The sequence below is a fragment of the Bos javanicus genome, chromosome 22, assembly GCF_032452875.1.
Source record: "Bos javanicus breed banteng chromosome 22, ARS-OSU_banteng_1.0, whole genome shotgun sequence".
Taxonomy (NCBI): Eukaryota; Metazoa; Chordata; class Mammalia; order Artiodactyla; family Bovidae; genus Bos; species Bos javanicus.
In genome coordinates this window covers 48012769-48027372 of record NC_083889.1, presented here as the reverse complement: position 1 = coordinate 48027372, position 14604 = coordinate 48012769, and the positions used below count along the sequence as shown (strand labels likewise).

The window sequence follows — 14604 nt, the reverse complement described above, 5'->3', positions numbered from 1 at the left end:
CAAGTTGCTCAGAAGGGGCTGCATAAACATGTATACCTAATATGGTTCTTGATCCCTGTGTTAAACACTAACTCTGCAAACTGGGAACAACATAAGAACCGAGTCTGGCTATCCGGGTTGAATAATAATAATAAAAAAAAAATCCAGGCCAAACATAGTTAGTTGTAGAGATGAGTACTCATATACTACTTTCTGTTCACAAACCAGTTCCATCACTGAGTATTACTTTTAGTATAATATATCTTGTCAATTTCACATACTTTTTGGTACTTCTAGTTGGGGACAACCAAAGTATAATCTCTTGAATAAGCTGGTTATTAATGCTCAAGCTCATATATTTTGGTCATATCAAAATATATATTGTTTAATCTATATTTTCCCCTTCAAGAAAACAGGGGACCCTATAAGTGAAGGCTTTTATTCAAATTCATTTCCTAAAATTTGAAGGTCAAGGACAGGAAGACAACTTTTTAGGTCTTAAATTATAAATTAGAAGTCTCTGAACAAGAACCTTATTTAGTTAATCAATTAAGTTGAACAAGTCACATTACAGGGGTAAACAGGAAGGCAACGAAGAGTGTTCAGAGGAAGGCTTCTCAGGGGAGCTGACACTCACCCTCTAGCTGGAGCCACAGGTAGGAGCCTCTCACTGCAGTAATGGTGGCAACACACACTTCTTCAGGGAGAAGAGGGTTCACTGCCTCAAGCTTCATGTTCTCCTTAAATTCATGCTCAGAAATTGACTAGAAAATAAATTCATCAAATAACATACTCAATATTCACTCATGTGCTCATCTGAGAGATCTTTCCAAGTAACATTTAATCCCAGAGTAACTCCTCTATTCCACACCCCAGGATAACTGTCCCTTCCCCTCCCTAAAGAAGATGAGACTTATCCTCTAGGCAGTAAAACATCAGATCCCTGGGCAGGAGGACACAGGAACAGTTGAGGGTGTGCATGCTGTCCAAAACAGGGATTACCATACGGAATGCCAGGAGGCCCAGCCTCTGCCTCTATGTGCCATGCAATGGACTCAAAGAGACTTCTTATGTTAATATGACAAGCACAAGAAGGAACACATAAAGATATGGATTTAGCTTTCTCCAACAAATGGCCAGCCAGATCCTTCCCAACTGGGTAGTTCAAGATGGACAAGTGCTACCTACATGCTCAGAGCTTCCAATCAGCCTTTTCTTTTAGTCCCGATTTCTTAAATATAATGAAACAAATCCTACCGAGGAATTAACAGGTATCTAAAGATAATAAAGCTAGAGACAAAAACAGATAAAATAAGCAACTTGGAGAAACCAGATTATGCAAGAAGAATCATCACAAAAAAAGCAGGAGTAATTAACATCCTCTGAAAGATAAGAAACATTGCCACATCTTTAAAATAAGAATAGCATGTTATTAAAAACAAATATTCAGAGATAAGAAATAGGTTTTAAAAGTTAAAAATGTGATATCAGAGCTTCCCTAGTGGCTCAGTGATAAAGAATCCAGCTGCCAAAGCAGGAGACACAGGTTTGATCTCTGGTCTGGGAAAATCCCACAAACTGAGGAGCAACTAAGCCCATACACCACAACTATTAAGCCTTTGCTCTAGAACCCGAGAGCTGCAACTACCGACCATGTGTGCCCTGCAACAAGAGAAGTCACCACAACGAGAAACCTGTGCACGCAATAGAGAGCAGCCCCCACTTGCTGCATCGAGAGACAAGCCCATGCAACCCACCGAACACAGCCAAAAAGAAACTATTTTTTAAAATGTGATATCAAAAATTAAAAACTCAAAACAAGAGTTGAAACATAAAGTTTAGGAAATCTTCCAGAAAGCAAGGGAAAAAAGTCCTAAGAAGTAGGAAAGGTGCTGGGGAGGGGGCAGGCGGTGTGGGGGATTAGAGGCCTGATCCAGAGGGCCAACAAAATGAGAAATTTCAGAAGGAAAAAAGAGAAAGAGAAAAGGAATCAAAGAAGAGATTCAAGACAGCTTCCCAGCACAGAGAGGCAAAGGTCCAGAGAGAATCCGCTCTCCACGCACCAGCACATGGGTGAAGATGGGCCAAGCCATGGTTTCACATTGAAATGTAGTGACAAAAGAGATTCTATAATCTTCCAGGGACAGAGCAAAAGGCAGGTCATATATGAGAGACCAAGAATAAGAATGTCTTTTAACTTCTCAATACCAACACTGTAAGGTAGAAAACTTATTTAACTTACATTCAGAGTACATCATGAGAAATGCTGGACTGGATGAACCAAAGCTGTGATCAAGATTGCCAGGAGAAATATCAATAACCTCAGATATGCAGATGACACCACCCTTATGGCAGAAAGTGAAGAAGAACTAAAGAGCCTCTTGATGAAAGTGAAAGAGGAGAGTGAAAAAGTTGGCTTAAAACTCAACATTCAGAAAACTAAGATCATGGCATCCAGTCCCATCACTTCATGGCAAATAAATGGAAACAGTGACAGACTTTATTTTGGGGGGCTCCAAAAAGACTGCAGATGGTGACTACAGCCATAAAATTAAAAGATGCTTGCTCCTTGGAAGTAAAGTTATGACCAACCTAGACAGCATATTAAAAAGCACGGACATTATTTTGCCAACAAAGGTCTAGTCAAAGCTGTGTTTTTTCCAGTAGTCATGTATGGATGTGAGAGTTGGACTATAAATAAAGAAAGCTGAGTGCCAAAGAATTGATGTTTTTGAACTGTGGTGTTGGAGGAGACTTCTGAGAGTCCCTTGGACAGCAAGGAGATCAAACCAGTCCATCCTAAAGGAAATCAGTCCTGAATATTCATTAGAAGGACTGATGCTGAAGCTGAAACTCCATTACATTGGCCACCTGATGCAAAGAACTGACTCATCTGGAAAGACCCTGATGCTGGGAAATATTGAAGGCAGGAGGAGAAGGGGACAACAGAGGATGAGATGGTTGGATGGCATCACCGACTCAATGGACATGAGTTTGAGTAGGCTCCAGGAGTTGGTGACGGACATGGAAGCCTGGGGTGCTGCAGTTCACAGGGTCACAAAGAGTCGGACACGACTGAGCGACTGAACTGAACTGAAGGCAGAAAACAATTGATGCTTTCAAAATTCTACAATGAAATAACTTTCAGCCTAAAATTCCACACTGAGCCAAATGATGAGTCAAGTTAGCTGAGTGAAGATATTTTCAAACACAAAATGTCTACTAAAATTTATGTCTCTTGCATTGCATTTCAGGAAGCTTTTGAAAGACAGACTCCATCAAAAACAAGGGAGTAAACCAAAAAAAGGAGGCCATGAGATATACAAAACAGGAATTTCAAGTCCAAAGAAAAGGGAGAGGCAATTCCTTGGGACACAGAGAAGAGCAGTTTCCAGAATTAAAACTACACAGCAAGCCAAGAGAGTAACCTGTCTAGAAAGGGGTTGCTAAGAGGGGTGTCTCTTTAAAAAAAAATTTAAAAATGACAGATTTCCTGATGTGCAAACAGTTTTGAGAATCTACTGAATGGTGTGGGAAAAGGTAGTTTTATAACAAAGAAACAAAGAAAATTAAGCTATGAAAAACAAGGCAGTTATTAACTTGAGGACAAATTAAAAGAGAAAGCAATCATAAAATAATGCACTACTCATCAGGTGGGAAAGAGTGAAGGCAAAAGGAGAAGAGGGTGGCAGAGGATGAGACAGTTAGATAGCATCACCAATTCAATGGACAGGAATTTGAGCAAGCTCCGGGATGGCAAAGGACAGTGAAGCCTGGGATGCCGCAGTCTATGCAGGTGGCAGGGAGTTGGACTTGGTGACTGAACAACAACAATCTGTGAGTAACACTTAAATGTCCATGGTAACATAAATACTCAAATTCAGACTTAACCAAAAATTGTAAAATCACCCTAATAGGAAGAAGAAACAGGAAAGACAGAGGAGAAAAGTAGTAAAATAGCCAGATTACTCATTTATCATAATATAGAATCAAGAGACACATCTAAAATTAACTCAAAAGACAGCAGTGTATTATAAATAAAGAACTATAAATATGAGAATAACAGTGAGAAGAATAGGAAGTAAATACTTCTGGGAAGGGAAGCCATGGAAAGTTGGATAGAGTAAGAAATTACTGTTTTATGTCCTAAGCTTTTCACTGTTACTTGCCCTTGTTAACCATGAGTAAGTTTAACAATTTTCACCCCTTAATATTTCAACATATTTTCATATTTAATGGACTATCAAAATTAATCATAAACTAAAATTTTAAATTCATATAATTTCAGCTAATAAAAAAATAAACCAGTAAAACTGTTAAGCTAATTAAATTAACAAATTAACTTCTGCAGTAAATGAACTTTTCCTTGGACCATTTTATTACAAGCAACAAGAGGCTTTTCTGGGTTGCATGAGAGAACTGGCTTCAGAGTAAACATCACTACAGCGCAGGAAGGCAGCAGTCCCCCACAGCCCCGGAGCAGTGGCCCTGTGGGCACGGGATTCTCACCGGAGGGAAGCACCTCTGGGGAGCAGCTTCAGCACCACACTGTTTGAGGTAGTCGGCCCAGTCAAAGTCCTGGCCCTGGTAGCCTAGGCAGGGACAAAAGAGCAATGACTCACACTTCACGTGCTAGCCTGGCTTTACCTCTCTGCTGGTATCCACCCACGACTTGTAATTTCGCTAATTTGAGGACTTGATCATTTTAGAGGAAAAAACATCCTATCAAATCTAAAGTATTATTGATTTTTATAAAATAGAGCAACTCTGGAGAGAATTTTCAACTTTCACACTTCAAATCAAGCATTTATTTGAGCAGTATTTATGATTAGTTGTTGACAATTTAACAAAAGATTTTAAAACAGTTATGACTGAATTTGATCTGTGCTAATAATTCCAGTCTCATTATCCTTCTATTACGACTTAGGCGCTAAAGGAAAAGAGATAGCAAACAACCTACAGCACTGGTTAAATCAATGAAGACTTCTTTCATAAAGTTATTTCCTAAAACGTGTCGTAGCTACTACTAATACTCTCAACAGTTTCCTTTTCTACAAAATCTCAATGTTCCCATAACCTGAGTCATGAATTCATTTCACAAAAAAAAACTGAGCTTAATTCCTCGCTTCAGTCTACAGGGTTCTTGGCAGAAGCCCCTCTAAACCAACACCCTGACGGCACTGGCTCTGTGCCAGGAGCTGACTGAGCCCTGCTGCCCCGCTGGGTCTCTGCTTCTCTCTGGTCCCCGGAGTTCAGTGCCCCACAGGCACAGAGCAGGCTATAAGACTGCTCCAGCCTACAATGTGCAGCCAGCTCCTCTGCCCAGGTTCAGACTGGCACCGTATTTTCTCTGCCTCCACTTCAACTCCTGACAGTAAATCACCTGCCATTTTGAATTCAAAACCCACTACTTTCCTTCTATTTATAAAGACAGCTGCATTGTCTATAAAAATGCTGAGAGCGCTGATATCTTTAATACAAATGTTTTATCTTCTCACAAAAGACGGCAGACAGGATAAGGAATTTGGGGTGTTCAGAGCATTCACGCAAAGAACTTGCTCCTGAAGGTGTGTACCCCACCCCTTCCATCCTCACCAGGCAGGCACCCCCACTGTCTGGTCACTGATGAGGGAGACCCAGGGGGCTTCTGCTACTGTTTTCCCCTATTTGCTCATCGCAGGAACTGTCGTTCTCACTTTTGTTTCTCCAGTGACTAGTCCAAGGCCTGGCTCAACGCAAACATTCCACAAATGTTTGTTGGATAAATGAAGGCTGAACGGAAGACAAAGGTTCACAGTCTGTGACTCTTGTGAACAGAAAAGAACACTCCCAGTCCAGTGTTCCAGCAGTCACCATTTGGAAAGTGAAGATACATTTTACCAAGGACTTGCCAATAAAGTATAATACATCGCCAGTCAAATAATCTGACTTGCTGATATAAAAATCAGATAAACATATTATACTTCCAGATACTCTAAATTAAAATTTTTATTTCAGCTCAAATAAGTCATATTTAGTAGCCTTAATTAAAGGGTCAAAGGTTAAACTTTGCAAGGCTGCAAACATGAGGAAAATGAGCTGCTACTTTCCTACTTACAGCCTGAGTTCTACTCTTGACCAAAATCCTCCCTCTGAAGTCCAAAGCATCTCCCTTTAAGAGGAGGTCCAGAAACCGAACAGTCATCAATCCACCTCCTCACTCTGGCTCTCAGGCTGTTTCTTGTAAGCCAGCTCCCAAAGCTCATTGCATCCTACCCTCACCCCTACTGCCTCCCGACAGACACAGATGGAGGTTGCATGGAATCCTAGGTTGTCATGAAGATATTTATCTAAGTAGTAGGACATACTTTCCTAGTTTTCAAGCTTAATTTATGGGCTTCCCAGGTGGCTCAGTGGTAAAGAATCTGCTTGGCAAGCAAGAGACATGGGCTCAAACCCTGGGTCAGGAAGATCCCCTGGAGTAAAATGGCAAACTTTTATTCTTGCCTGGGAAATCCCATGGACAGAGGAGCCTGAGGGGCTACAGTCCACAGGCTTGCAGAGTCAACACAACTGAGCGACTAAGCATAGCACAGCAGCACAAGCTTAATTTGTAATATTTAAATATGTAGAAACTGGAATCTAGGTCTTTGTTTATACTTGTCTTGTGCCCCCAAACCACTAAGGACTGGACTGGGTGTGAGGAGGCGGGGGGACAAAAGATCCAGGTAAAGCCACCTGATAAATCTCATTTATCTCATAAATCTCATGATAAATCTCATTCCCAAGCAAACAAATGAGAAAAGAATGAATACACACCAGGAGGGGGGCTGATGTGTAAACCATTCTTCAGACTCCACTGCACAGGGAAAATACCAGGGCTGTCGGTGTGACACACGAAGGATCGCTGCCCACGATTCTCCAGTCGCAAATCATCCATTTCCACCAGAAAATACTTTTCATCAAAAACCTGTATGTATAATTTAACACACAAAATAGATAAACTTTTTTTGTGTACATATATACATACGTGTGCACATACACACATGCCATTTCTTTGGTGTAGCTAATAAACATGTTATAAAAGTTCGTAGCCACATTAATAGTGACGTTAAGTCTGTTTTAATACTACTACTAAGCACTCAATAAATCTTATCTTTATGTCAGTATTGTTTTAATCAAATGCTTTTCATGTAATATTAATTCAGTTTTAATCTTTCTAACAATCTAATGAGGTACCATTATCAATCCTATTTTGCAGAAAAGAAAACTGAGTTTAAAAAAGTTAGTAACTTGCACCATGTTACACAGACGGGTAGAAACAGAGCTTAGATTTAAATCCAAGTGTGTGAGCTGTGAACAAAACTTCGTTCAGACTTAGAGAGGAGTCAGCTACACTAGTTTATTAGATCAGATCCTAGCCTAGTTTCAAATACCAAAAAGAAGGTTTTATGAACCTCCCCTAGCTCCTTACCACCTACCATTCAGACTCCAGAAAGGACTTTCTGGCCCCATTGCAGGTTCAAGATCCCTTCTTGTTCTAAGAATTATCCTCTTCTGAGACAAGGAAAATTCAAATCTCAATAGGTCAGATGATTCAGCTTCCAAGTAACCACTCCTCTTGTCACACCTGACTTTTGGTTCTACTCTCAGTAAACGGACTTCTGCTCTACTCCTAAAACAAAATTCTCTGCCTTATGCATCAGTTCTCATAACCAGTAACTGGGCCTGTTACCATCACAGACAACCCGCCCTGTTCTTGTGCATACTCCTAACCAGAGCCTGTTTTCGTTAGTCTTCCAAAAGATTAAAAGTCTACGTCTGGAATCCATGGCTGGAACAACTCTACTTTCAATCTTGTGACACTAAAACCACTGTTTTCCACACACCTGTTCACCCAATGAGCCTGGCACCTAGTTGGACATTGATGACACTGCCTGCCTCCAAACTTTTCAGATACCATGGGCTACCTCCTGGTTAGATCTCCTCTAGTTATGGAGGACTGCCATAGGACACAGCTACGACTGCCCCCAAAGAATGTGCACCCCACTCCTCTGGTACCCAGGCTTTGGTTAACTGGGGCAACCAAGCTCTGAAAAAGGAATGCACCACAAAGAGTTGGACATTAGAAACGTAAGATGTGCACAGAACTAATTCTAACCTCACAGCTTAGGAGAAACAATGGATTGGATTAGCAGAGTCTAACGATCAAAACACCACCAATTTCCTAAAACAGCCACCCTAACAAGAATTCTTACCAAGATAGTTGCCTCCATTTTACCTTAACAACTGTAGCAGGAGAGATGCCAAAAGGAGACCAGGGGTCCACAGCTTCTAATTTCATATTTACAGAGAATGAGTGAGTGCCGATCACTCGCTTGTCCTGAAATGCAAAGGCCAAGAGGAAATAAAATATAGTATTTTCACATTTACTTTACGCTAACATATAGCTGAATACTACTCATTTTTTAAATTTTTTATTTACTTGCTTTTGGTTGTACTGGGTCTTGTTGCTGCCTACAGGCTTTCTCTAGCGGGGGCTACTCCTTGTTGTGGTGTGTGGGCTTCTCACTGTGGTAACTTCTTGTTATAGAGCATAGGCTCTAGGAACACAGGCCTCAGTAGTTCTAACATGCAGGCTCATTAGTTGTGGCTCCTGGGCTCTAGACTACAGGCTCAGTACTTGCAGTGCACAAGCTTGGTTGCTCCATGGCATGTGGGATCTTTCCAGAACAGGGATTGCACGCTTGTCTCCTGCATTGGCAGGTGGATTCTTATCCACTGCATCACCAGGGAAGTCCTGAAAACTACTCTTAATTAAAATAATGAAACTGTCCAGCTTCTATTAAATAATCTAGTCCTGTAATTATCTTCCTAGCCTAGAAAAAACTATTCAGGAAAAAAAGAAAACCAAAGGGAGCAAGCACTCCTACTCACTACATTTGGAACACAAGGACCATCCACAGAAAACAACAAGCTTATTTTAATACAAGTTAGGGCTATGTAGTTTAAAAGCAGAAGAGAAAAGACTCAGAATGCTTTAAGAGCATTCGGGAGAAAACCTAGACTACCTTCAGGTAAAAAGGAAGGATGATCATCACTCCAGCCTTGAAACCTCTTCGTCTCCTTCAGTCATCACAGCGCTCTCACTGACACCAGGGGTTATTTCACACTTTGCAGCTTCCTCATATTGCTGTACTCTACTGTGAGAAGACAAGTCCCTATCTACCACATTTTTGTTTTTACCTTAAACAAATAAGATGGTAATGGCTCTTCCTCCTCTTTGACTTTGGCCAAGATCTCTTGCCACTCAGCTTCATTTTTCAGATGTCTGATGGCTTTAGTTAAAACAAGACAGGATGCTTTAAGTGATCTGAGAACTTACAAATTTTATAACTGCTCTGAAATCATTCACATAAACAAAAAAGTCACTTTCCCCTGGGAAAAGGGAGGGGTTCAAGCCCACTTATACCATCTTTACTCAGAGCAGTCCTACTTAAACTTCAGTACCTTGTGTCCTCTGTTCAGAACCTGGGTAGTAGTTGAGTAAAAACACCTATCATGAGACCATAAGGATTACTCCAGTCCACAAAATAATACAACATCCAAATTGCGGTATATAATAATGAATGCGAGTGATTTCAACATTAACTCCTATTTTAATATTTTTTTTTAAAGTTTTTTATTTTTTTAAACTGGAATATCTTTAATCAATAATCCGCTTTGAACTCAAGACCTGTCCTACTCCTACGTCTATTTGAATGCTACTTAGAGAACTTTTCTTCAGTTTTGGTAAGGGGTCAGTATAACTTAGGGCAGAAGTCAGTAAAAGCTGGGGCAGAAGGTGTATCAGTATGTGTGGCAAATTACTAAGGCAACAAAGCTCCCCCCTCCAAAAAAAAAAAAAAGGCATTTACATATTCCATATACATTTGCAATACTTCTATTATGCAAATCAACAAAGGCTTTTGTAACATGCAGAATAATGTATTTTTCAGTCTCATTGATATTAATAAACAATAATGCCCAATATTAAAAGAAAAATGTTATATTGCTCCTCACCTGATGGGGGTTGAAGCTCATACCCTTGTTGAGCAGCCCAACCAACGTGATGAAGAAACGGATCCAAGTAATACAACCAATGTTCAACATTATCAGAACCCTCAAGTCCTTCATAACGCAGCTTCAGCCTTCCCCCAATGTTGTCTACCACAGTAACAATCCAAGTACTTAAAGAGTCCTGGAAAGCTTGACATTCCAGCCTGGAACCTGGAGCAATGAGATCTAAAGGATTCCTCCCGTTACGGAGCTACAGGTAAAAAAGCAAAATGATTTTATGAGAGGTAACATAATATTTTTAAAAGTCAAGTTTTAAATGAACTCAAACTAGCTTTTATATTCTTATCCATTCAAAGCTAGGGACACTGAACCGCCTAATATTAGACAAGTCTGTATAGTATTATTTCTGGTGATGTGAAAATATCTACCTTAAAGAAAATTTACTATAAAGCAATAGAACTATTCTAAAAGATTTCTATCTCTAGGACTATGCTACATAGTTTCATCTAGAAAGAATTTTTAAAATATCATCATTACTTAAGTCTTTGTAAAAGCCAAGTATGATCATCATTAAAAAAAAAAATCAAACATGACAAAAGTAAAAATCACCCACAACCCACCTCCAGGAAAGAACACGATAAATGCTTTGGCAAACACTCTGTGAGAATAGGTTTTTTACACCCAAGTCAACATCCATCCATGTCTTATCTTTTTCTCTCTCTTGTATTTTTTGAAAACTATATATTGTTTTTCAGTGTGTTTGTATCACTTAATATTTTATAGCTATCTTTCTATTACAGCACATACAAATCTTCCTCATTCTTTTAATCTGCTTTACTGATATTCTCTATTATACTTGGGCAGTAGTTTATCCACTTACATACTGATGGGATTTCAGTTATTTCTGATGTTTTACTCATTTCACAACAATGCTCTTACGAATAATAGAGTAAGTGTTTTGAATACACTCAACGAAAGGAAAAGTTTAATTCTCATTCTTTAGATATACTACTAAAAACTAGAAAAAAGAAATAAAAAAGGGTGATTTCAATATATCATGTCATCATTTCTTAATGTTCAAACTTAATTTTTTTCCTCCTAAGAACTGTTCTATGATAATTACATATTTATATATGTGCAAAAGAACACATGAACAAATAAAGGCACACATTCACAACTAAAGATAAAAATGGCTGAATCAAAGTCATTACAGAGCAGATTAATTCATTTATTCATATGTTACTGAGTGGTGAGCCAGACCCTGACTAAACGTAATTAAATGTGTCAGAGTACAGGCACACCTCTGAGATATTGCAGGTTCAGTTCCAGACTACAGCAATAAAGTAAATATAGAAATAAAGTGAACCAAACTAATTTTTTGGCTTCCTGGTATATATAAAAATTAAGTTTGTACTATAGTTAGTCTATTAAGTATGCAACAGCATTATGTCTAAAAAAACAATGCATAAACTTTAATTTAAAAATACAGAACAAAAAACTTAATACAATAGTTACATCAAAGATCACTGATTAGAGATCATACAAATATAATAATAATGAAAAAGTTTGAAACATTGTGAGAATTACCAAAATGTAATACAGAAACACAAAGTAAGCAAACACTGCTGGAAAAATAGTGCCAACAGACTTGCTCAAAGAAGGGTTGCCACAGAGCTTCAATTTGTAAAAACTGCAGTATCTGTAAAGCACAGTAAAGTGAAGCACAATAAATTGAGGTATGCGTGTATAAAATATAAAGATCACCTAGAAACAAATTCAACAATCAAGCTTAAAAGGGGAATTGTGAATGGATCACAGAATCAAATATATAAGAGTTAGAACTATAAAACATTCAGAATATAGGAGCAAACCTTTATGACCTTGAGTTAAGCAAAGCCTTCTTAAAGATTAAGACAAAAAAAGATAAATTGGATTACATCGAAATAAACTTTTGTTCTACAAACAATATCTTCAAGAAAGTGAAAAAACAATCTACAAAACAGGATAAAACATTTTAAAAATCATATATCTTGATCTAGACTTGTAATTTGAATTTATAAGTAACCCTTACAAGCCAATAATAAAAAGATAAATAGCCCAATTTTAAAATGAGCAGATACTTCTCCAAAAAAGAAGCACATAGAAGATTTTCAATATTACCAGTCATTAGGGAAATGCAACTCAAAGTGAGAAGCCATTTTACACACAATAGGACAGCTATAGCCAAAAACAGAACAACAGGTGTTGGTAAGGATGTAAAGACATTGGAACCTTCATAAACCACATTTCACATATGCTACAAACAATTTTGCTGGTATAACAGAGACAAAATGTAAATTAGAAACATCATAACCAATAAATTCATTTCACAAAAATAAGATTATCTATATTCACCAAAAAGCCCAAAAGCTACACTAATTTAAAAGAACTGCTGAAAGTAGGTAGGTAGTGCTGCAGGATCTTCTGGGAAAAAGAAAAGGGGTCTCTCAAGTCACCTGGTGTGGGAGTTACACATGTCCACACCAAAAGATTCAACCCTGGCTCAGTCCCAAGTGAGAGCTGAAAAAGGCCACATTTCCAAGCTGCGTGAAAGAATCTGGAAAACTATAGCGTTTTATGTGTTTGCAACCAATTAAAAAACATTCTAGGCTCTGAGCAAGCCACCAGTTTACAACCTCTGAGGTTAAGTTTACACCCTTAAGACCTACACCTGGGTTTGTAGTAGTAATGCTGAACTGACTCAGAGTGGTAAATAAGCAAGCCATTTTAAGATTCCCTGAAGAGGAACATTAGTTTTCCATCCTGATTCTGGAAGCAATAATACTCACGCCCTCTAGCAGTGGAACAGGAGGACTACATGCTCCGGTCAGGGTCTGCCGTAGAAACTCATCCCAGTCAGACACTTTATCTCTGATGCCTAGATGACGGAATCATACTGTCAGCCACGAAACACAAAGAAAGTAAACCACACAGAATACAGAAAACTAACTCTGTGAAAATGGTTTAGAGGTGCATTTAACTTTTTAATATGTAAGAGCCCAACATATTGATTCTTTGAGAGCTTAAAAATAATACTCCTGTAGATATGAGTTACTTCCTGGTTAGTTTTATCCAAAAAAAAAGGAGAACGGGCCCAACTCACTGTAAGTATCACTGTCAGTATAATGTTATTCAAAAATAAGCTACTTTTTTATTGTGGAAATTTTCAAACATACCGAAAAGTAGAGAAAATAATATAATGAATCCCCATGTATGGTAGTTTCAACAACTGCCTTTTATCCTTGTTCCCTTCATCCTATTCCGTTCTTTCTCCACAGGTAACTTTCCCCACAGGGACATACATTTAAATTACTGTATTTGAAAATCATTGAAATAGTTTTTCTATTTTGGGTAGTTAATTCACAAGCTCCAAACACAGATTTATTTGCATTTTTTAAAACTTTTTTTCACAAGTTATATAGAATATTTACATGGTTCAAAATTCAATTCTACAAAGTAAGTTACATTCAGAAAATCTGGCTTTTGTCTTTGTCCCCTTCATCCTATTCCCTCCTTTTCCTATAGGTAACTTTTTAAAATGGTGTGTTCCTTACTGCTATTCAACCATTGTTCAATTAAAAAAAGTATTCCTTCATTTTTAAAAAATGAAATTCACACACACATTCATATATCTTCTTCCTCCCTCATTCAATATGGATTTTTCTTTATTCATGTAACAAAGCATCTGGAGACCACTCCTTTGATGTATGTAGATAGACTGTTTCTTTTTCTTAATGACTGTACCTTCTGTCACTATGAAGTAGTCTTCTTTGGAAAGATGATATATATTGTTATACACACACAACAGAATATTACTCAGTTATAACAAAGAATGAAATAATGCCATCTGTAGCAACATGGTGGACCAAGAGATTAATCATGCTAAGTGACATAAGTCAAAGACAAATATCATATGATATCACTTTTACGTGGAATCTAAAAAATGGATACAAATGAACTTATTTACAAAACAGAAACAGACTCACAGACATAGAAAACAAACTTACAGTTATCAAAGGGGAGGGAGAGGGATAAATTAGGAGTTTGAGATTAACAGATATACATGAGCACACACAAAACAGAGAAACAACGAGGATCCACTGTACAGCACAGGGAACTATATTCAGTATCTTGCAATAACCTATATGGAAAAGAACCTAAAAAAGAATTTATATAATATGTATAACTGAATCACTCTGCTGAATACTTGAAACCAACACAACATTGTAAATCAACTATACTTCAATTAGAAAAATAACAATAAAATACCCTTCTTTGTCTCTTACAGTGCTTTCTGATCTGAATTCCACCTTTGTCAGATATCAAGACTGAGACTCCTGCTTTCTATTTGCACCTGGTCTACGTATCTTTGTCCATCCTTTTCTGTTTATTCTTTCAGAATATCTCCATTTACGTATGTTTCCTGTAATAGCACAGAAGTGGGTTTTACTTTGTGAGCCAACCTGAATTGTCTACTTTTAATAGAAGAGAAAGCCCATTAATTTATATATAATTTATTTATAAACATAATTTATTTACATTATCAAA

At 38.0% G+C, this 14604-nt stretch overlaps 1 protein-coding gene across 13 annotated transcripts in view; it reads right to left on the bottom strand.

Moving 5' to 3' along the window:
* The window catches only part of SFMBT1 (Scm like with four mbt domains 1), a 121049-nt gene that overhangs the window by 20556 nt on the left and 85889 nt on the right, over positions 1–14604 (bottom strand). For all 13 annotated transcript variants that reach the window (XR_009732536.1, XM_061396694.1, XM_061396687.1 and 10 more), the window contains 7 exons: positions 12846–12934; positions 10021–10267; positions 9205–9296; positions 8240–8341; positions 6778–6928; positions 4489–4571; positions 617–743 (listed from right to left, as the gene is read on the bottom strand). Coding sequence is in view for 12 of the 13 variants with exons in the window: in XM_061396694.1 (XP_061252678.1) it covers positions 617–743; positions 4489–4571; positions 6778–6928; positions 8240–8341; positions 9205–9296; positions 10021–10267; positions 12846–12934 (891 nt within the window). In the remaining variant the exon portion in view is untranslated. The remainder of the gene's footprint in view (positions 1–616; positions 744–4488; positions 4572–6777; positions 6929–8239; positions 8342–9204; positions 9297–10020; positions 10268–12845; positions 12935–14604) is intronic.